Here is a 23,684-nt window from a genome sequence, read left to right on the forward strand (position 1 = left end):
GCCTCCGGAAGTCGCCTATCTGTGTGGAGCATGCGCGGTGCTGCTCCGGGCTGAGCGCAGCCGCAGTGAGAGTGAGTGCGGCTCCCAGAGGCTGAATGAGAGCCGCCGCGAGCGGGGACAATGGTGAGAATCCAAACCCCCCAATAAGACCCATTGGTTTTATTGTCAGTCTGCAGACAGGAGCTGGAGAACTGAACCCAGGCAGAGGAGAGGGAGGGAGAAAACTGGGAGTGGAGGAAAGAAATGGTGCAGATTGTGAGATGGGTTTGGATTTCAGCCCAGGGAGGAGGGAGAGTGCGTGGGACGGGGATTTACAGCTTTGGGGGAGCAAGAGAGGAAAAAATGTTCCAGAGAAACTAGAATTCGCTGTTCAGAATTTCTATCCTGGACTGACAGTGATGGCTTTTGCAAACTACTTTTACAGGATATTGGAAGTGGAGGATTGGCCACAGAAAACTCAAAACCAAACATCACATCGAGATCTGACAGCCACTCGATTCATCAGGAGTTGAATATCATCAGGCTTTGAAACTGGAAGGAGAAATGTTTGTCTCTTCCGTTTAAGGAAAAAAAATGTCAATGATCAGTGTGACTGGAAAAGCACCGAGACACACACAACACACACTCGAATGAGAGTGTTTCATTGCACTGACTGGAAAGAGCTTGAACTAGTTACACAGCCTGAAAGAAAATCACACCATTCACAGCAGGGAAAAACTATACTCCTGTTGCGTGTGTCGACAAGGCTTTAAGTGGGCCGTGTGTTGACAAGGCTTTAAGCAGGAGAGACATAAAGACCCCTCACAATGGAGAAACCCTGGAAATGTGCAGACTGTGGGAGGGGTTTCAGTTACCATCACAACTGGAGGTTCATCGGCACAGTCACACTGGGGAGAGACTGTTCACCTGCTCCATTTGTGGGAGGGATTCACCCATTCATACAACCTTCACACACACCAGCGAGTTCACATTGAGGAGAGGCCATTCACCTGCCCTGTGTGTGGGAAGGGATTTGCTTGATCATCCCACATTGTGACACACCAACTTGTTCATACTGATAAGAGACCGTTTACATATCCTAACTGTGAAAAGAGTTTTAAATGTAAAAAGGATCTGCTGACACATCAACGTAGTCACACTGGGGAGAGACCGTTCACCTGCTTCGTGTGTGGGAAAGGATTCATTCAGTCATCCCACCTGCAGACACATCAACGTGTTCACTCTGATAACAAACATTTTAACTGTCCTGACTGAGAAGAGCTTTAACAAAAAGGATTTACCAACACACCAATATGCTCACACTGGGGAGAGACCATTCACCTGCTCTGTGTGTGGGAAAGGATTCAGCCATCCATATGCCCTACTGAACTACCAGAGAATTCACACCGGGGCGAAGCCATTCACCTGCTCTGATTGTGGGAAAGGATTCATTAATTCATCCAACCTTCTGATACACCAGCAACTTCATACAGGGGACAGACCGTTCACCTGCTCTGAATGTGGGAAGGGATTCACACGTTCATACAACCTTCTGACACATCAGCAGGTTCACAGTGAGCAGACCGTTCACCTGCTCAGTGTGTGGGAAGGGATTCACTCGTTCCTCCTACCTATTGAATCACCAGCGAGTTCACACTGGGGAGAGGCCATTCACCTGCTCGGTGTGTGGGAAGGGATTCAGTCAGTCATCCAACCTGCTGACACACCAGAGAGTTCACAGTGGAGAGAGGCCATTCACTTGCTCCATATGTGGGAAGGAATTTTCTCATTTATCTTATATTCTGAAACATCATCGAGTTCACACTGGGGAGCGGCTATTCCACTGTAATGTCTGTGGAAAGGGAGTTTACTCACTCATCCCACCTGCTAACACATCAGCGAGTTCACAAGCGACTACAAGGTTTAGATTATACCATTATTGATGCTGTTAATTATGTCCAGGACTGAATAATGTTCACTCTGACTGTCTTAATCTGCTGATGAGGTTTATAAATGTGAAATAAATCAACTTTATTTGAAACGTTGTTGCAGATCTTTCACACCTGAGTGTTTTTTTTTTTTGTTAAATAATATTTTATTGAAAATTTTTGGTCAACCAACACAGTACATTGTGCATCCTTTACACAATATTGTAACAATACAGATAATAATGACCTTTTTTAAATTTAAACAAAAACAACAACCAATAAATAAATATTAAATAACAAAAAATAAAAACTAGCCCTAATTGGCAACTGCCTGGTCTCAGGCCACACCCCCCCCCCCATCCCCCCCCATCCCTCCCCCCCCATCCCCCCCCATCCCTCCCCCCCCCCCCCCCCCCCCAAGTCCTGGACCGCTGCTGCTGCCTTCTTTGTTCTCCCCTATCTATCTTTCCGCAAGATATTCGACGAACGGTTGCCACCGCCTAGTAAACCCTTGAGCCGACCCCCTTAGGACGAACTTAATCCGCTCTAAATTTTTGAACCCCGCCATATCATTTATCCAGGTCTCCACCCCCGGGGGCTTGGCTTCTTTCCACATTAGCAATATTCTGCGCCGGGCTACTAGGGACGCAAAGGCCAAAACATCGGCCTCTTTCGCCTCCTGCACTCCCGGCTCTTGTGCAACCCCAAATATAGCCAACCCCCAGCTTGGTTCGACCCGGACTCCTACTACTTTCGAAAGCACCTTTGTCACCCCCATCCAAAACCCCTGTAGTGCCGGGCATGACCAAAACATATGGGTATGATTCGCTGGGCTTCTCGAGCACCTCGCACACCTATCCTCCACCCCAAAAAATTTACTGAGCCGTGTTCCAGTCATATGTGCCCTGTGTAATACCTTAAACTGAATCAGGCTTAGCCTGGCGCACGAGGACGACGAGTTTACCCTGTTTAGGGCATCTGCCCACATCCCCTCCTCAATCTCCTCCCCTAGCTCTTCTTCCCATTTCCCTTTTAGTTCGTCCATCATAGTCTCCCCTTCGTCTCTCATTTCCCTATATATATATCCGACACCTTACCGTCCCCCACCCATTTCTTTGAGATGACTCTGTCCTGCACCTCTTGTGTCGGGAGCTGCGGGAATTCCCTCACCTGCTGCCTCGCAAAAGCCCTCAATTGCATGTACCTGAATGCATTCCCTTGGGGCAACCCATATTTCTCGGTCAGCGCTCCCAGACTCGCAAACTTCCCATCCACAAATAGATCTTTCAATTGCGTTATACCTGCTCTTTGCCACATTCCATATCCCCCATCCATTCCCCCCGGGGCAAACCTATGGTTGTTTCTTATCGGGGACCCCCCCAGTGCTCCGGTCTTTCCCCTATGTCGTCTCCACTGTCCCCAAATCTTCAGTGTAGCTACCACCACCGGACTCGTGGTATAGTTCCTTGGTGAGAACGGCAATGGGGCTGTCACCATAGCCTGCAGGCTGGTCCCCCTACAGGACGCCCTCTCTAATCTCTTCCACGCCGCTCCTTCCTCCTCTCCCATCCACTTACTCACCATTGAAATATTAGCGGCCCAATAATACTCACTTAGGCTCGGTAGTGCCAGCCCCCCCCTATCCCTACTACGCTGTAAGAATCCCTTCCTCACTCTCGGAGTCTTCCCGGCCCAAACAAAACCCATGATACTCTTTTCTATCCTTTTGAAAAAAGCCTTCGTGATCACCACCGGGAGACACTGAAACACAAAAAGGAATCTCGGGAGGACCACCATCTTAACTGCCTGCACCCTCCCTGCCATTGACAATGCTACCATATCCCATCTCTTGAAATCTTCCTCCATCTGTTCCACCAACCGCGTCAAATTTAGCCTGTGCAATGTGCCCCAATTCTTAGCTATCTGGATCCCCAGGTAACGAAAGTCTCTTGTTACCTTCCTCAACGGTAGGTCTTCTATTTCTCTACTCTGCTCCCCTGGATGCACCACAAACAGCTCACTCTTTCCCATGTTCAATTTATACCCTGAAAAATCCCCAAACTCCCCAAGTATCCGCATTATTTCTGGCATCCCCTCCGCTGGATCCGCCACATATAGTAGCAGATCATCCGCATATAAAGATACCCGGTGTTCTTCTCCTCCCCTAAGTATTCCCCTCCATCCCTTGGAACCTCTCAGCGCTATCGCCAGGGGCTCAATCGCCAGTGCAAACAGTAATGGGGACAGAGGACATCCCTGCCTTGTCCCTCTATGGAGCCGAAAATATGCCGATCCCCGTCCATTCGTGACCACACTCGCCACTGGGGCCCTATACAACAGCTGCACCCATCTAATATACCCCTCTCCAAACCCAAATCTCCTCAACACCTCCCACAGATAATCCCACTCCACTCTATCAAATGCTTTCTCGGCATCCATCGCCACTACTATCTCCGTTTCACCCTCTGGTGGGGCCATCATCATTACCCCTAACAACCTCCGTATGTTCGTGTTCAGCTGTCTCCCCTTCACAAACCCAGTTTGGTCCTCATGAACCACCCCCGGGACACATTCCTCTATTCTCATTGCCATTACCTTGGCCAAGACCTTGGCATCTACATTGAGGAGGGAGATTGGTCTGTAGGACCCGCATTGTAGCGGATCCTTTTCCTTCTTTAAAAGAAGCGATATCGTTGCTTCTGACATAGTCGGGGGCAGTTGTCCCCTTTCCTTTGCCTCGTTGAAGGTCCTCGTCAGCAGCGGGGCGAGCAAGTCCAAATATTTTCTGTAAAATTCAACTGGGAATCCGTCCGGTCCCGGGGCCTTTCCCGTCTGCATGTTCCTAATTCCTTTCACCACTTCTTCTACCGTGATCTGTGCTCCCAATCCCATCCTTTCCTGCTCTTCCACCTTGGGAATTTCCAGCCGATCCAAAAACTCCATCATTCTCTCCCTCCCATCCGGGGGTTGAGCTTCATACAATTTTTTATAAAATGTCTTAAACACTTCATTCACTCTCTCCGCTCCCCGCTCCGTCTCTCCATCTTCGTCTCTCACCCCCCCTATTTCCCTCGCTGCTCCCCTTTTCCTCAATTGGTGTGCCAGCAATCTGCTCGCCTTCTCTCCATATTCATACTGTACACCCTGCGCCTTCCTCCATTGTGCCTCTGCAGTGCCTGTGGTCAGCAAGTCAAATTCCACATGCAGCCTTTGCCTTTCCCTATACAGTCCCTCCTCCGGTGCTTCCGCATACTGTCTGTCCACCCTCAAAAGTTCTTGCAACAACCGCTCCCGTTCCTTACTCTCCTGCTTCCCTTTATGTGTCCTTATTGATATCAGCTCCCCCCTAACCACCGCCTTCAACGCCTCCCAGACCACTCCCACCTGAACCTCCCCATTGTCATTGAGTTCCAAGTACTTTTCAATGCATCCCCTCACCCTTAAGCACACCCCCTCATCCGCCATTAGTCCCATATCCATTCTCCAGGGTGGACGCCCTCTTGTTTCCTCCCCTATCTCCAAGTCTACCCAGTGTGGGGCATGATCCGAAATGGCTATAGCCGTATATTCCGTTCCCCTCACCCTCGGGATCAATGCCCTACCCAACACAAAAAAGTCTATGCGTGAATAGACTTTATGGACATAGGAGAAAAACGAGAACTCCTTACTCCTAGGTCTACTGAATCTCCACGGGTCCACCCCTCCCATCTGCTCCATAAAATCCTTAAGCACCTTGGCTGCTGCCGGCCTCCTACCAGTCCTGGACTTCGACCTATCCAGCCTTGGTTCCAACACCGTGTTAAAGTCTCCCCCCATTATCAGCTTTCCGGTCTCTAGGTCTGGGATGCGTCCTAGCATTCGCCTCATAAAATTGGCATCGTCCCAATTCGGGGCATACACGTTTACCAACACCACCATCTCTCCCTGTAATTTGCCACTCACCATCACGTATCTGCCCCCGTTATCCGCCACTATAGTCTTTGCCTCGAACATTACCCGCTTCCCCACTAATATAGCCACCCCCCTGTTTTTCGCATCCAGCCCCGAATGGAACACCTGCCCTACCCATCCTTTGCGCAACCTAACCTGATCTATCAGTTTCAGGTGCGTTTCCTGTAACATGACCACATCTGCTTTAAGTTTCTTAAGGTGTGCGAGTACTCGTGCCCTCTTTATCGGCCCGTTAAGCCCCCTCACGTTCCACGTGATCAGCCGAGTTGGGGGGCTTCCCACCCCCCCCCCCCCTTGCCGGTTAGCCATCATCTTTTTCCAGCTTCTCGCCCAGTTCCCACGCGGCTGTATTTCTCCCAGACGGTGCCCCCCCGCCCATCCCTTCCCGCACCCACTCCCCCCTTTCCCCAGCAGCAGCAACCCAGTAATTCCCCCCTCCCCCCCCCCCCGCTAGACCCCCCGCTAGCGTAATTACTCCCCCCATGTTGCTCCCAGAAGTCAGCAAACTCTGGCTGACCTCGGCTTCCCCCCGTGATCACGGCTCGCCCCGTGCGGCGCCCCCTCCTTCCTGCTTCTCTATTCCCGCCATGATTATCATAGCGCGGGAACCAAGCCCGCGCCTCTCCCTCGGCCCCACCTCCCATGGCCAACGCCCCATCTCCTCTCCCTCCCCACCTCCCCCCATCACCACCTGTGGGAGAAAGAAAAGTTACCATACCGCAGGATTAATCATACAATCCCTCTTCGCCCCCCCCCCCCCCACTCGTCCCACCACTTTGTCCAAACGTTCATTTTCGTAGTCCAATCATTCCAATTTTTCTTCTACAATAAAAGTCCACGCTTCATCCGCCGTCTCAAAGTAGTGGTGCCTCCCTTGATATGTGACCCACAGTCTTGCCGGTTGCAGCATTCCAAACTTTATCTTTTTTTTGTGAAGTACCGCTTTGGCCCGATTAAAGCTCGCCCTCCTTCTCGCCACCTCCGCACTCCAATCTTGATAGACGCGGATCACCGCGTTCTCCCATTTACTACACCGAGTTTTCTTCGCCCATCTAAGGACCATTTCTCTATCCTTAAAACGGAGAAATCTCACCACTATGGCTCTGGGAGCTTCTCCTGCTCTCGGTCCTCGCACCATAACTCGGTATGCTCCCTCCACCTCCAACGGACCCGTCGGGGCCTCCACTCCCATTAACGAGTGCAGCATCGTGCTCACATATGCCCCGACGTCCGCCCCCTCCACACCTTCAGGAAGGCCAAGAATCCTCAAGTTGTTCCTCCTTGCGTTATTTTCCAGTGCCTCCAACCTCTCCACAGATCGTTTCTGGTGTGCCTCCTGTATCTCCGACTTCACCACCAGGCCCTGTATGTCGTTTTCATTCTCTGCTGCTTTCGCCTTCACGACCCGAAGCTCCTGCTCCTGGGTCTTTTGTTCCTCTTTCAGCCCTTCAATCGCCTGTAATATCGGGGCCAACAACTCTTTCTTCATTTCCTTTTTTATCTCCTCCACGCAGCGTTTCAAAAACTCTTGTTGTTCAGGGCCCCATATGAAACTGCCACCTTCCGACGCCATCTTGGTTTCTGCTTGCCTTCCTTGCCGTTGTTCCAAAGGATCCGCTGCAATCCGGCCACTTTCCTCTCCTTTTTCCATCCGTGTCCAGGGGGAACACCCTTCTGGTTTACCGCACGGTGTTTTCAGCCGTCAAAATTGCCGTTGGGGCTCCTATCAAGAGCCCAAAAGTCCGTTTCACAGGGAGCTGCCGAAACGTGCGACTCAGCTGGTCATCGCCGCACCCGGAAGTCCACACCTGAGTGTTTAACATCACCTGTCTGGAGCTCAGAAAGGACAATCTGTGGAAGGATCATACGGCAGGAACAGAACTTCAGCCTGGACACAGTCCTTCAGGGTCACGCTGAGAGGGACAAACAACACTTTGGTCTTTCTCATCTCGTTTCACTGTCAGCAAAGCCCCCGTGTGGGTTATTCCTGAGGCGTGTAAGAAATGTGTCCCAACCGCTCTCTTCCATGTTTCAGAGCTCCTAGAACAGAAGCTCCTTTACAACTGTGTTCAGAGTCAAGAAGAACAATGGTGAATGCTGGAAATGTGCTGTCAGATCTGAGATTGGTGTAAAACTGTGATGTTCCCGATTGAATTTAAAGCAGCTGGTTTAAGTTTCCAGACTGAAAATGTGTTTGTGTGACAGTCACAATTAAATAATTAAATAGAAACCTACTTAACATAGATTGGTTGAAGTCTGCGTCAAAATAGCAGCTGTTAACTGCTGGGATAATTGGACAACAGTTTGATTCCCAGATAATGAAGGAGCTGCAGTGTGTATCCAAGAATTCCCAGTTTTGTTTATGTGTGCTTCCCACATTCTGTCTTTTTAAATAAACCTCAGCCCTGCGGGCCTTTAACAATCAGAAACATAACAGAGTAAGGGCAAAGCTGTGCCCGCTCCTTTAACTGGGAGCTGAACAGTGTCAGAACCCCGGATGTCCCTTTAAGAATAAGTGATGTGTTCAGCTGAAGATTCCTATTGGCTGCTTTCTGGGTGGTCTCCTTATTCTGATTATTCTCAGTGATCCTCAGGTATATGAACCTGCTCTCCTGTCGCTCACACACTGAACATCTCTGTTCTGTTTCAGATTCTGACTTAACCTCTCTCCGCTCTCACACTCACTCATTCCACAGACCTCCTACCTCTCTATCTTTCTCTCAGACACTCACTCCTTTAACATTTCTATTTCACAGAGCGCCTAAACTCACTTAATTTCTCTCTCTGAAGAAGCACAGAACACACTGAACCTCTCCTCCAACATCTCATTTATGGAGACTGAATCTTTTCTCTCTCTACCTCTCACTTTCTCTCTCTCTCTGATCGGCCCCGACTAACTTTACATCTCCAATTTTCTAATAACCCTCATTGAGGAAAATTTAATTTTGGATAATGTCCCCTCATTTCTCCCAGTAATATCCTCAGTCCATCTTCCTGTTCAGTTAATATGTTAAAAATCTAAATAACCTCATATTTTAATGTTTAAAATGGGAATGGAGGTGAATGTAATGCTGGGACTGGCAGCAATATGTGTGGGTGTTCTTGATACTGTCAGAGTGAGTTCACCCTCACAGACAGGAAGACTGTTCATGGTGATAACATGAAACTGACGCCTGCGTTTCATTCTCAGGAAACACAACTTCCTGTTTCTCTGCTGCCAGTTCCAAACCACACATCTCACTTCTGAGCAGAAAATAAATCCAGGGACCACAATCTGGTGAGAACATCTGTCAAGGCGGCCTGTATCTGTCCACAGAGTCAGGGCAGAGTCACACAGATCACATTGTGGTGACATTTACAAATGAGCCGGTTATTTCTATTCAGAGTCTCCATTCCCGGACAGCACCGGCTGTGTCTGTGGATCAGTCACTGAGTTCTTTCTGCTCTTTGTAGCTGGGAACTGATCACCTGCTCCCTTATATTTTATATTATTCTTTCTGTGTTACTTGTTTCCTCTATTTCTCAGCATTTATCTCTCGCCACCTCATCTTTCTGCTGTTTAAAATCTCAGTTTTGTCTCTCCTTTCCTCTGTATCTCTCTCTCTCCCTCTCGGTGTCTGTATGTTCCTATTTAATAGAGGTGTAGAATTTCATGAAGGGGTCGTAATAGATTAAAGAAAGAAAGAAGGAGAAAAACAGTAAATGTTGGAAAAACTCAGCAGTTCTGGCAGCATCGGTATTGAGAGAAAAAGAGTTAACATTTTGTGTCCCTGTGACTCAGAGCAGGAGAAACAGGAATTGTCCCTCTGAGATCAGGGAAGGTGAAGGGGAGATTTAATAGAGGTGTTTAAAATGAGGAAGGATTTGTGATAGTGTCGATGGGGAGAAACTGTTTCCCAAGAGCAGGAGGGTTTGTAACCAGAGGACACAGAGATTTAAGATATTTGACAACAGAACCCAAGGGGGTGGTGAGGAGAATTGATTTTACACCGTGATGTGATGTAATGTGGAATTGACACTGACAGGCTGCTGGAAGCAGATTTACAGTAACTTTCAAAGGGAGTTGCACTTGTAGAGTGTAAATTGGCAGTGTTATGGTGAACCAGATGAATTCGACAGTTCACTCAGAATCTCTACAGTGCAAAAGGAGGCCATTCGGCCCATTGAGTTTACACTATACCTAGGCACAATCCCCCATCCTATCCCTGTAACCCCACCTAACCCACACATTTTTGGACACTGAGGGGAAGTTGATCGTGGCCAATCTACCTAAGTTGCAAATCTTTGAATGCTGGTAGGAAACCCATGCAGACACTGGGAGAAAGTGCAAACTCCACACAGACAGTCACCCAAGGCCAGAATTGAAACAGGGTCCATGGTGCCAAGAGGTAGCAATGATACCCTTTGCGACAGTGTCAATTTCCTCTCATGATGTTTTAACATTTGATCTTTTCAATCACAATGTGTCTCAAAGAGAAGACTGAAACACTGGTTTTAGCTGTCATATATTTTTCCTGTGTGACTGTGCAAATCGAGAACCACTAGAATGATTTCAGTTCCTCTACAGATCTCCCTCAGATACCAGAAATCTCTGGAGTTTCCCATGTCATCATTGCTTTCACCTTGGGTAGAACAGCTCTGAATCAGGTGGAGTCAGTCACACGTGCCTCTGTCATGGTGTTTCCATTTTATCACACACCTCCCAGTGACATTGACTATAACACAGAAACATCATATTATCATTGCTACCTTGCATCTTGCCCTCCTACTATTGTCTAATGATAACAGCGACGGAGTGACACACACCGGAATTGGAATAACAGGCAGGTTATTGTCTAATAATAACAGTGACAGAGTTATTATCTGGGACCCTGGATCTGGGAAGCAACAGTGCTACCTACTGTGCTACCATGCCGCCCGAGATTGGCCCAGATAGGGTGATATTTCACAGGGTCGGTGCAGATTCGATGGGCCGAATGGCCTCCTTCAGCACTGTCGGGATTCTATGATTCTACATTGAATCCAATGATATCATAGAATTTACAGTGCAGAAGGAGGCCATTTGGCCCATCGAGTATGCACCGGCTCTTGGAAAGAGCACCCTACCCAAGGTCAACACCTCCACCCTATCCCCATAACCCAGTAACCCAAGCCAACACTAAGGGCAATTTTGGACACTCAGGGCAATTTATCATGGCCAATCCACCTAACCTGCACATCTTTGGACTGTGGGAGGAAACCAGAGCACCCGGAGGAAACCCACGCACACACGGGGAGGATGTGCAGACTCCGCACAGACAGTGACCCAAGCCGGAATCGAACCTGAGACCCTGGAGCTGTGAAGCAATTGTGCTATCCACAATGCTACCGTGCTGCCATATGTTCATATATGTTCACTCACACACTGCAGTCTGACTTATTATGGGGAGAGACACAGTGTTTGTTCCTGTCAAAGTGAGTGAATCCTTTGCTGTTTCTCCTCTGGGCCCATCTCCACTATTATTGTTTGATTGTCCCACTGAGACTCTCACTGTTATTATTGGACAATCAGCGAGTCAGACTGAGCCTGTGGCCGCTCTCACCATCTGGAACCGTCACAATGCCTGGGTGATTGACGGCAGCACCGGACCAATAGGAAGAGGAGGGGCGGGACTGGAGGACGATTGGGAGCGCCTGATCCTCCAACTAATCGGAGTGAATGAGGGGCGGAGCCCGCTGTGATTGAAGCATGCGCAGTGTGGGTAATTGTGAAGGCGAAGGTTTATGCCATCAGATGTGAAATTGGTGAGGGGCGTTTGACAATATGGAGGGAGCGGGAGTGGGCGGAAACGTTGTGTAAAGCTGTTGTAAGCCGCAAACCTCGGAAAAGTTACGGAAAACAGTTTGGATCGAGCGGGGCTGCAGCTCCTCATTTTACGCTCGGGTTAACGGCCGCCATCTTTATTGGATGTGCATCAGGGCGCATGCGCGGTTGTTATCTTTGTCGGTGCGATGTTTCAATGAGTGGGAGGAGCTTGTTCCCCATTGTTCAGAATGGAGACAACTTGTCCATCAAACTGGATTACTCTTAGAGTCCCAATGTCTTATAGATGATGCAAAGCGGTGGCAGAGATGGAAAGAAAAGGAAGCCAATCCTGCTCTCCGGATTTCACTGTCTGCGTGGGTTTCCTCCGGGTATTTATAGAGTAAAATCTGAGATGAGGAGGGATTTCTTCACTCGTGGATGTGGTGAAGCTTTGGAATTCGCTACCCCAGAGGAATGTGGAGCCTCAGTGGTCAGGTATGTTCAAGACAAATGTTGATAGGTTTCTAGATATTGAGGGATATGGGGATCGTGTGGGAAAATGGTGCTCAGGTAGATCGGCCAAGGATCTCATTGAATGGTTGAGCAGACTCGGTGGGCCGAATGGCCTACTCTTGATCCTGTCATAATCTCTGTGTCCTGGTCAGGAAGCAGTGAGCTGAGCTTGGATCTGTCAATCAACATGAATCAGCACCTTCAGGAGAATTGAGAGGGTGAATATTAGATACAGCAGAGTGACAATGGAGGGAGATTGTGTAGGATGGAGATTTCCAGCTTTTGGAGAACGAGAGGGGAAATAATGTTCCAGAGGAACTAGAATTGTCAGTTCTGAGTTTCTATCTTGTACTAACAATAATTACTTTTGTAAATTGTTTTTAAAGGATATTGGAAGAGGCGAATTATAGACAGAAATCTCAACGTTTCAATATGCCAAACTCACTCGATTCCTTCTTATCTGAATATCATCGTGAGAAGGAGAAATGTTTGTGTCGACCTGTCGCTTCAAAAGATTTTAAACATTTATGTGACTGGAAAAGCACCGAGACCCACACAACACACACCCCAGTGAGAGTGTTCCAATGAACTGACTGTGGAAAGAGCTTTAACCAGTCACACAGCCTGGAAAAACATCACACCATTCACAGTGAGGTGAGACAGTGCACATGTTCTGTTTGTAGACGAGGCTTCCACTGATTGTCCAGCCTGGAGAGACACAAGGAGACCCAAAACATGGAGAAACCGTGGAAATGTGGGGACTGTGGGAAGGGATACAGAGCCCCATCTCAGCTGGAGATTCATCGCCGCATTCACACCGGAGAGAGGCCGTTCAGCTGCTCTCAGTGTGGGAAGGGATTCAGTCATTTATATGCCCTGCGGGCACACCAGCGAATTCATACTGGGGAGAGGCCATTCATCTGCTCTCAGTGTGGGAAGGGATTCACTCAGTTATCTCACCTGCAGGCACACCAGCGAGTTCACACTGGGGAGAAGCCATTCACCACCTCTGAATGTGGGAAGGGATTCATTGATTCATCCAGCCTGCAGAAACACCAGCGGGTTCACACTAGGGAGAGGCCATTCACCTGCTCTCCGTGTGGGAAGGGATTCATTAATTCATCTACCCTGCTGAGACATCAGCGAATTCACACTGGGGAGAGGCCATTCACCTGCTCTCAGTGTGGAAAGGGATTCACACAGTTATCCAGTCTGCAGACACACCAGCGGGTTCACACTGGGGAGAGGCCATTCACCTGCTCTCAGTGTGGGAAGGGATTCATTAATTCATCCAACCTGCAGGCACACCAGCGAGTTCAGACTGGAGAGAGGCCATTCACCTGCTCTCAGTGTGGGAAGGGATTCACTCGGTTATCTAACCTGCAGGCACACCAGCGAGTTCACACTGGAGAGAGGCCATTCACCTGTTCTCAGTGTGGGAAGGGATTCATTGATTCATCCAGCCTGCTGAGACATCAGCGAATCCACACTGGGGAGAAACCATTCACCTGCTCCCTCTGTGAGAAGAGATTCACATGTTTATACAACCTGCAGACACACCAGCGAATTCACACTGGGGAGAAGCCATTCACCTGCTCTCAGTGTGGGAAGGGATTACATAGAAACATAGAAAATGGGAGCAGGAAGAGGCCATTTGGCCCTTTGCGCCTGCCCCACCATTCATTCAGATCATGGCTTATCATCAATTCAGTAGCTTAATTCCGCTTCCCCTCCATATCCTTTGATCCCCTTCGCCCTAATTGCTATATCTAACTGCTTCTTGAAAACATACAATGTATTGGCCTCAACTATTTCCTGTGGTAACAAATTCCACAGGCTCTCTCCTCTCTGGTTGAAGAAATTACTCCTCATCTCTGTCCTAAATTGTTTACCCCGTATCCTCAGACTGCGCCCTCTGGTTCTGTACACTCCCACCCTCGGGAAAATCTTTCCTGCATCTACCCTGTCAAGTCCTGTTAGAATATTATAGGTTTCTATGAGATCCCCCATTCTAATGAACTCCAGCGAATACAATCTTAACTGATTCACTCTCTCATACGTCAGTAGCACCATCCCAGGAATCAGTGTGGTCACCCTTCGCTGCACTCCCTCTAGAGCAAGAACATCCTTCCATCAGATAAGGAGACCAAAACGGCACTCAATATTCCAGGTATTGGCCTCGCCAAGGCCCTGTATAATTATAGCAAGATAACCATGCTCCTGTACTCGAATCCGCTCGCAGTGAAGGCTAGCAAACCATTTGCCTTCTTTACCGCCTGCTGAATTGCATGCTTACCTTCACTGACTGGTGTACAAGGACACCCAGGTCTTGTAGCACATTCCCCTCTCCTAATTTATGGCCATTCAGCTAATAGTCTGCCTTCTTGTTTTTGCTACCAAAGTGGACAACCTCGCATTTCTCCAAATTATACTGTATCTGCCATTCATTTGCCCACTCACTCAACTTGTCCAAATCACACTGAATGATCTCTGCATCCTCCTCACAGCAAACCCTCCCACGCATCTTGGTGTAATTTGCAAATTTGGAGATATTGCATTTTGTTCCCTCATCTAAATCATTAATATATAGGGTGGCACAGTGCTGCCTCACGGCACCGAGGACCAGGGTTCAATCCTGCCGCCAGGTCACTGTCCGTGTAGAGACAGGTTCTCCCCGTGTCTGCGTGTGTCTCACCCCCATAACCCAAAGATGTGCAGGGTAGGTGAATTGAGCATGCTAAATTGCCCCTTAATTTGAAAAAAAGAATTGGGTACTTTCAATTTTAAAAAAAAATTATTAATACATCTTGTAAATATCTGGGGTCCTAGCACCGACGCCTGAGGTACCCCGTCCTGCCTGCCAATTTGAAAAAGACCCATTAATTCCAACACTTTCTTTCCTGTCTGCCAACCAGTTTTCTATCCATCTCACTACACTACCCCTAATCCCATGTTCTTTAATTTTACGCACTAATCTCTTATGTGGGACTTTGTCAAACGCCTTCTGAAAGTCCAAATATACCACATCCACTGGCTCCCCCTCGTCAACTCTACCAGTTACACCGTTGAAGAACTCCAGCAGATTTGTCAAGCATGATTTCCCCTTCATAAATCCATGCTGACTCTGTCCGATCCTGCCACTGGTTTCTAAGTGCTTTGCTATAAAATCTTTGATAACGGATTCTCGAATTTCCCCACTGCCGAGGTCAGGCTTCCTGATCGAGAATTCCTCAATTTTTCTCCACATTTCTCTTTTTAAACAGTGGAATTACATAAGCCACCCTCCAATCTGCAGGAACTGTTTCAGAGTCTATAGAATCTTGGAAGATGACCACCAATGCCTCCACTATTTCGAGAGCCACTTCCTTAACTACTTTGGGATGCAGATTATCAAGCCCTGGGGATTTACCAGCCTTCAATCCCATCAATTTCCCCAACATCATTTCTCTACTTATATTAATCTCCTTCAGCTCCTCCCTCTCACTAAATCCTGTGTTCCCCAACATTTCTGGCATAAGATTTGTGAAGACAGAACCAAATTATGTATTTGCCCAGCTGTAAGGAACCTACATTTGTCTTCACCAATCTTTTTCTCTTCATATACTTATAGAAACTTTTACAATCAGCCTAATTTCCTGTTTTATGCTATTCCTAACATCACCACTGCAGTTTGGGGGCCTCTTTACTAATTTATTTTCCCCTTGGTGTTTCTGAGCTCTATCCATACAGATTCCACATTGTCGGAGCTAATACCCTTCCTCACTATTGCATTAATTTCCTCTTTAAGCAGCACTGTCACTCCACTGCCTTTTCCTTTTTGTCTGTCCTTCCTAAATATATTAAATTCCCTTCCCGGGTCATCTTGCAGCCATGTCTCCATAATCCCGATTATCTCACACCCGTTCACATCTTTTTGCGCGATTCACTCGGTTATGCCGTCTGCAGTCACACCAGGGAGTTCATACTGGGGAGAGGCCGTTCACCTGCTCTCAATGTGCAAATCTCGGATTTTGTAATTCATCGCACTTCCTGAGACACCAACAAGTTCACAACTGATTACAGGGATTAGATTCTGCTGTTATTATTTCTGGTCTCAATTACATCCAGGACTGCATTTTGTTCATTCTGTTGGAGGTGATAAGATGTTTCATTCTCTTTTCTGTTTGGAAACTGCAAAAATCATGCCACTTTGTCATGAAGATGGTCTAAGGTGGTTACATGGTTGTTTTGTTTAATTTATCTTGGTGCTTCTCGCAGGAGAAAACTATCAGGTTATGAGGGGCAAGTTGGCTGAGATGCACTGGGAAACTACATTAAATAGTATAGTGGGAGACAGGCATCACTAATATTTAAGGAATTATTACAGATTTACACTGGCATCGGTTAGCTCAGTTGGCTGGATGGCTGGTTTGTGCTGAGTGACACCAACAGCACAGGTTAAATTCCCATACCGGCTGAGGTTAGCCATGGTCTGTGTCAGCATTGATGCTCCACATGATCCTCCACCCACCCCTCTACATCTCCCCCATCAGCATCTCCTTCTATTCCTTTCTCCCTCATGTATGTATCTAGCTTTACGTACATATGTATTCATGCTGTTCACCTCAACCACTCGCTGTGGTAACGAGTTCCACATTCTCACCACTCGCAGGTAAAGATGTTTCTATTGAAATTCCTATTGGATGATTGAATCCCTTCAGAATCTGAAAGACTTCCAACAGGTCACCCATCAGTCTTCTCTTTTCCAGAAAAAGCAGCCCCAGCCTTTCCTGAGTGTTAAATGCTCTCAGTTCTGTATATTATGAATCTTTGTTGCACCTTATCCAGTGCCTCTATTTCCTTTTTCTAAATGGAGATCACCAATGTTGACAGAGCTCCCAGTGTAGTCGAACCATCGTTTGAAACAAGTTGAACATTTCCTCCTTGTTTTTCAATTCTGTCCCTCTGGAATGGAACCCAATATATGGGCCTCACACTTTAGGAAAGATGTGAAGTTCTTCGAGGGTGTAGAGGACATTTACGAGAATGACACCAGAGATGAGGGACTCCAGTTAGTTGGAGTGACTGGAGCAGCTGAATTTCTCTCCTGAGATCACAGCATCTGGAGGGTGGGGAATGGGGCCATTCAGCCCTTTGAGACCATGTTGGCTCCCTGTGGAGGAAGCCAGTCTGTCCATTGCCCCGTTCTATCCCCGAATCCCTGTGGGTTTATTTCTCTCAGTACCTGTCCAATTTCCGATTGAAATCCTTCCGTCATCTCTACATCTCCTACCTCATAGGCAGCAGGTTCCAGGTCGTTACCACTCCCTTAACATGTACACAAGGCTCCCAGAGCACAGAGGAGCCTATTTGGCCCATTTTTCACATACCAGCTCTTTGTACAGTGACCCATTTAATCCCAGAGTTCGACTATTTTGTTTTCTTTTTCAGAATGCATCAATTTCCCTTTTGGAAGTTAGACCAATGAGACTCGACCACCATTTATAGACAGTGTATTCCAAATCACAACAACTCGCTGTGTTTTACAACAAATAATTGTGCATATGGTGTGTCTGGAGTTTCACAGAATATTCAAAATGGTGTCGACGTGATTATTACACAAAATTAAGACTCAATTTTTATCAATGATTTTGGTGAGGACACCAAGTGTAATATTTCCTAGTTTGTGGACAATTAGAACAAATGTACATTTCTATAAAACCTCTCACATCCCCTGGACCTCCTAAAGTGTTTTAAAGCCAATGGAGTTCCTTTGAAATGTATTCACTGTTGTAATGTAGGAAGCTGTAAGTACCATGTGTAATCACATTTAGTTTTTAAATTGTTATTTTCATAGTGTATTCACTGTCATTAGTAACAAGGTCAAGGAAACCCTTTTACATCTCTAACATGTGGTTTCCTGTAGGCATGTAACTTTTTCTATATTAACTATGTATAGATTTCATAGCAATAAACACTAATTAAATTAACGATTATTCTGTACTGAATATTGATTATCATTGATGAATTGGTGTATTAGGTAATTGTATTGCAAAGACTAGATCTTTGTTTTTAAAAAAAACACCATCAACCAGAATGTTTCCAGAAACAGCAGAACTACCAGAATTTGTTTGAAAAAATTACTTTATAATTTTGAGAATTTACAAGACATCATATTCTGCCAAGACTATGTGGGCTCAGCAGTGGTGTAATGGTATTGTTACTGGGCTAGTAATCCTGAGACCCAGTTTAATGCTCTGGGGCTCTGGGATCGAATCTGGCTATGACAGATATTGAAATTTAATAAAAGTCTCAAATTAAAAGTCTAATGATGACATTGTTGATTGTTGTAAAAACCCGTCTGATTCACTCATGCCCTTTAGGAAATCTGCTCTCCTTACGTGGTCTGGCCTTCACGTGACTCCAGATCCACAGCAATGTTGTGGTTGATTTGTAAGTGCCCTCTGAAATTGCCTCACAAGACACGCAGTTCAAGGGCAATTGGAATGAGCAGTAAATGCTGGCCCAGCCAGTGACCCCCACCTCCGATGAATGAATAATTTTTAAGAAGACTGTTCAATTTGAAGACGAGTAAGAAACTGTCTCTTTGATTGGATTTGATTTATTGTCACATGTACCTAGTTACAGCGAAAAGTATTGTTCTGCGTACAGTCCAGAAAGATCATTCGATACATGAAAAAACCTCGGACATACAATAAATACACAATGTAAATACATAGACACCGGGTGAAGCATAGGGAGTGTAGTACTACTCAGTAGAGAACCAGTGTATCTTGTATCAATCAAATGTATTAATTAAAAATTACTGTATTAATTAGCTACCAGTCTGCCACAGATGATGAAATAAGCAGTGATCCGTAACTGAGTTACAATTAATGAAACAATAATTAATCAGTAGTTGTAGTAAAAGTTTGAGTTTTATTTGTTGTAAAAATGTAAAAGCTTCATTGCTGTGTATATAAAGAATGTGCAATGGGGATAAATGTAACAGCAATAGAGAGACCTACCAACTCTGATTAGCCTCAACATTTGAAATTGTATGAATAAGGAATTGTACAGAATCGAGTAAAGGGATAGTATGAAACAGTTTGATTGTATTCCTGTCTGAGGTAATGAGAGAAGGTGGTGTCAGTAATTGGAGATCCAATTAAATTAAACTGGTGCCCAATTGACCAATGGTCATGTTACCACAGGCCCAACTCAGACATGAGGTAATGGTCACTTTGGGGATAAAAGTAGAGGTTCCGAAGGTTTTCCTTGCTGGCCAAGTACTGAAGACTCTCAAGGCCGAGTTCCAAGGAAATTACTGTCAAAGAAGGAGCCAGGGAGGGTTACACTTCTACAGACTGATCACCTGCTTGAAGTTGTAAACGTCAATGTCTTCAAATTGTTCAGTAAAGCTTTTCTTTAAAAAAACTTGTTTTTAAATTTACTGTCCAGAATTCTGCCTTTGCTTTAATTGGTTAAAGTCTTGTCTGAACCAAAGCAAATCTATAAATTGGGGATGTCTGAAATCAATTAAGGATCAGAAAGCATCAATCTTCAATTTAAAACTTGCACTTCTGTAGCACCTTTCACAACCACAGCATGTTCCAAAGTGCTTCTGAAGTGTCGTCACTGTTGTAGGAAATGCAGCAGCCAATTTTTACAAAGCAAGATGTCACACAGCAATGTGGCAATGAGCAGATGATCTGATTTTGGTGATGTTGATTTAAAAAAAAACATTTTATTAAGGTTTTTGTAATTTTATAATAATAAGTGACAACAGTAAACAATGCAAATCAGTGCATAAATCATCACCATCCCTAACAAGTCCCCCCTACCCTCAACAGAAAATAGCCTAACTACTCCCCTCCCCTTTTTTTGCCTCTGCTGACAGTTAATTTTCTCTGAAGAAGTCGACAAACGGCTGCCACCTCCGGACGAATCCTAGCGTTGACACTCTTAGGGCAAACTTGATTCAAGACTGAGAAACCCAGCCATGTTGCTAACCCAGATCTCTGATTTTGGGGGCTTAGAGTCCCTCCACGCTAGGGAGGACCAAGATATCAGTCTCTCTCGCCCTCTGGACTCCCGACACTCCAAAATCCGCCACCTCGGGACTCGGCACCACCCGTGTTTTTAGTACCATGGACATGACATCTGCAAAACCCTGCCAGAATCCCCCAAGCTTAGGGCATGCCCAGAACATATTGATATGATTTGCTGGCCCCCCTGCAGACCTGTCCTCTACCCCAAAACATCTGCTCATCCGGGCCACCTTCATGTGTGCCCAGTGAACGGGGCAGCACAGTGGCTAGCATTGCTGCCTCACGGCGCCGAGGTCCCAGATTCGATCCCGGCTCTGGGTCGCTGTCCATGTGGCGTTTGCACATTCCCCCCACGTTTGTGTGGGTTTCGCCCCCACAACCCAAAGATGTGCAGGGTAGGTGGATTGGCCACGCTAAATTGCCCCTTAATAGGAAAAAATAAATTGGGTACTCTAAAATTAAAAAATAAAATGTGCCCCCAATGAATGACCTTAAATTGTATCAGGCTGAGCCTGGCACATGGTGAGGACGTATTGACTCTGCTCAAGGCATTCGCCCACAGATCTGCCTCTATCTCTCCCCATAGCTCCTCTATCTGAGTTACCTCTGACTCCATGAGTTCTTTGTAGATATCCGATACCTTTCCCTCTCCCACCCCCATTCTCGAAACTACCTTGTCCTGTATCCCCCGTGGTGGTAGGAGCGGAAAGGTTGAAACCTGCCTTCACAAAAAATTCCGTACCTGCAGATACCCGAATCCATTTCCTGCTGGCAATTCAAATTTCTCCTCTAAATCCTTCAGACAGGGGAAGCTCCCATCGTCTTGATCCCTGCCACCTCTGGAACTCCCCATCCAGCCTTCCCGGTACAAACCGATGGTTGTTACAAATCGGGGCCCAGACTGATGCACCCTCCACTCTCACGTGCTTCCTCCACTGCCCCCAGACTATCAGGGCCGTCACCACCACCCGGCTTGTGGAGTACCGGGCCGCCAAGAACGGCAGAGGTGACGTTATCAGACTTGAGTCCTTACACAATGCTACCTCACTCTCACACCGATTTCCCCCCCCCCACTACCCACTTCCTAACCATGGCTATATTTGCCACCCAGTAATAGTTGCTAACATTCGGCAGCGCCAACCCACCCTTCCCTCAACTACGCTCCAGCAACACTTGCTTCACTCGCGGGGTTTTATCCACCCACACAAAACCCAAAATCGCCTTGTTTACCGGTTTAAAAAAGGCCTTTGGGATAAAGAAGGGAAGGCACTGGAAAACAAACAGAAATCTCGGGAGAACCGTCATTTTCACTGTGTGCACCCTCCCCGAAAGTGACAGCGGGAGCATGTCCCACCTTCTAAAGTCCTCCTTCATTTCCTCTACTAGCCGGGTCAGATTTAACTTATGTAATGTCTCCCATTCCCGTGCCATCTGGATTCCCAAATAACGTAAGCTCCCCCCCGCCCAACCATTCTAAACGGCAGCTCTCCCAGTCTCCTCTCCGGCCCCCTCGTCTGGATCGCGAACATCTAATTTTTCCCCATATTCAATTTATACCCTGAAAACCTACCGAATTCCCCTCGGATCCGCATAATCTCCCCCATCCCCCTAACGGGTCGGAAATATACAGGAGCGGGTCGTCAGCGTAAAGCGAGACCCTGTGTTCCTCTCCCCCACTGAACCAACACTTTCCAATTCCTAGATGCTCTTTAAAGCCATCGCCAATGGCTCTATGGCCACAGCAAACAACAGCGGGGAGAGGGGACACCATTGCCTCCTCCCTCGGTGCAACGTAAAATAACCCAACATCAGCTGATTCGTTCGTACGCTTGCTACTGGTGCCTGGTACAGCAGCCGAACCCAATCAATGAAGTCCTGCCCAAACCCAAACCTTCCTAACCTCCCACAAATATTTCCACTCCACCCGATCAAAGGCCTTCTCCGTGTCCATCGCAACCACCACCTCCATCAACCCACGCCCGCCCCCCCCCCTCCCCGAGGGCATCATATAACGTTTAAGAGCCTGACATTGGCCGCATGTTGCCTGCCCTTTACAAATCCCGTCTGGTCTTCCCCGATCACCTCTGGAGGCCAATATTCTGGCCAACAGTTTGGCATCCACATTCAATAGGGAGATTGGCCTATATGACCCGCATAGCTCTGGGTCCTTCTCCCGCTTCAGGATGGAGGCCTGCGACATTGTTGGGGGAAGGGCACCCCGCTCCCTTGCCTCATTAAATGCCCTCACCAGCAGCAGGCCCAGCATCTCCGAGAACGTCTTATAAAATTCCACTGGGTAGCCGTCCGGTCCCGGGGCCTTACCCGATGACTGGCCTCCAGCCCCTCCACTATTTCTTCAATTCCAATTGGGGCTTCCAACCCCCTCCACCAGTTTTTCCTCCAACTTCGGGAACTTCAACTCACCCAGGAACTGCCTCATCCCCTCTACCCCAGTTGGGAATTCTGGCTCATATAGCCTGCTATAAAACTCCTTAAAACACCCCGTCCACCCCTGCTGGGTCCAAGACCGCGTTCCCATCTCTGTCCTTCACTCTTCCTATCTCCCTGGCCACCTCCCTTTTCCTCAGCTCATGCGCTAGCATCGTACTGGCCTTCTCACCATACTCATATACCACCCCCCTCATGTTGCTCCACTGCCTTCCCTGTAGATAACGGCCCAAACTCCATCTGCAGCCTCTGCCGCTCCTTCAATAACCCCATGTCCGGGGCCTCCGAATATCTCCTGTCAACCTGGAGTATTTCCCCAACCAACCTATCCATCTCTGCTCGCTCCACCTTCTCCCTCTGAGCCCATATCAAGATTAACTCCACCCGAACCACTGCCTTCAGCGCTTCCCAAACCGTTGCTGCCGAGACTTCCCCAGTGTCATTTATTTCCAAATAGTTCTGGATGGACTCGCTCACCCGCCCGCACACCCCCTCATCTGCTAACAGTCTCACATCCAACCTCCATTGCGGGCGCTGCCTTCTCTCCTTGCTCACCCGTAAATCCACCCAATGTGGGGCATGGTCCAATAGAGCAATCGCCGAATATTCGGTATCAACCACCCCCGCCAGTAGAACCCTGCTCAGAAAAAAAAATTTGATCCCAAGCATGCTTTGTGCACATGAGAGAAAAGAAAACTCCTTCACTCTTGGCCGTCTGAACCTCCATGGGTTTACCTACCTACCCCCCCCCCCCCCCCCCCCCCGCATCTGCTCCATGAACCCCTTTAGTTCCTTCGCTACTGCTGGCACCCTCCCTGTCCATGACCTCGACCGGTCCAACCTTGGGTCAATGACCATATTTAAGTCTCCCCCATGACCAGCTTATGCGACTCTCAGTCCGGGATCTGACCTAACACCCCCCTCATGAATTCCACATCGTCCCTGTTTGGTGCATATATATTCACAAGTACCACCAGCATCCCCTCAAGCTTCCCACTCACCAGGATGTACCTGGCCCCCACGTCCACCACTATTCTCCCTGCCTCAAAT

General features: G+C 47.5%; 1 protein-coding gene and 1 long non-coding RNA gene across 3 annotated transcripts; both read left to right on the top strand.

Moving 5' to 3' along the window:
• Window positions 1–45: 45 nt before the first annotated feature.
• Window positions 46–2,020, top strand: LOC140421681 (uncharacterized). The gene is made up of 2 exons (XR_011946993.1): window positions 46–123; window positions 425–2,020. It is a non-coding gene; the product is annotated as an uncharacterized lncRNA (long non-coding RNA).
• A 9,556-nt stretch (window positions 2,021–11,576) lies between these two features.
• LOC140421654 (uncharacterized) lies at window positions 11,577–18,464 on the top strand. 2 transcript variants are annotated; one of them, XM_072506459.1, is made up of 2 exons: window positions 11,577–11,642; window positions 12,543–18,464. In XM_072506459.1, exon 2 carries the CDS (start codon window positions 12,892–12,894, stop codon window positions 13,873–13,875), a length of 984 nt encoding a protein of 327 aa, XP_072362560.1. In that variant the 5' UTR covers window positions 11,577–11,642; window positions 12,543–12,891; the 3' UTR covers window positions 13,876–18,464. The 2 variants fall into 2 exon arrangements, with proteins under 2 accessions (XP_072362560.1, XP_072362559.1); XM_072506458.1 differs by lacking the exon at window positions 11,577–11,642 and adding an exon at window positions 11,660–12,138.
• The last annotated feature ends 5,220 nt before the right edge of the window (window positions 18,465–23,684 follow it).

The sequence above is a fragment of the Scyliorhinus torazame genome, chromosome 5 (genome assembly GCF_047496885.1).
Source record: "Scyliorhinus torazame isolate Kashiwa2021f chromosome 5, sScyTor2.1, whole genome shotgun sequence".
NCBI classification, from domain to species: Eukaryota; Metazoa; Chordata; class Chondrichthyes; order Carcharhiniformes; family Scyliorhinidae; genus Scyliorhinus; species Scyliorhinus torazame.

Bases quoted from the DNA above. Each gene is read 5' to 3' on its own strand.
- LOC140421654 (XM_072506459.1), top strand. From the start codon at position 12,892: ATGGAGAAACCGTGGAAATGTGGGGACTGTGGGAAGGGATACAGAGCC.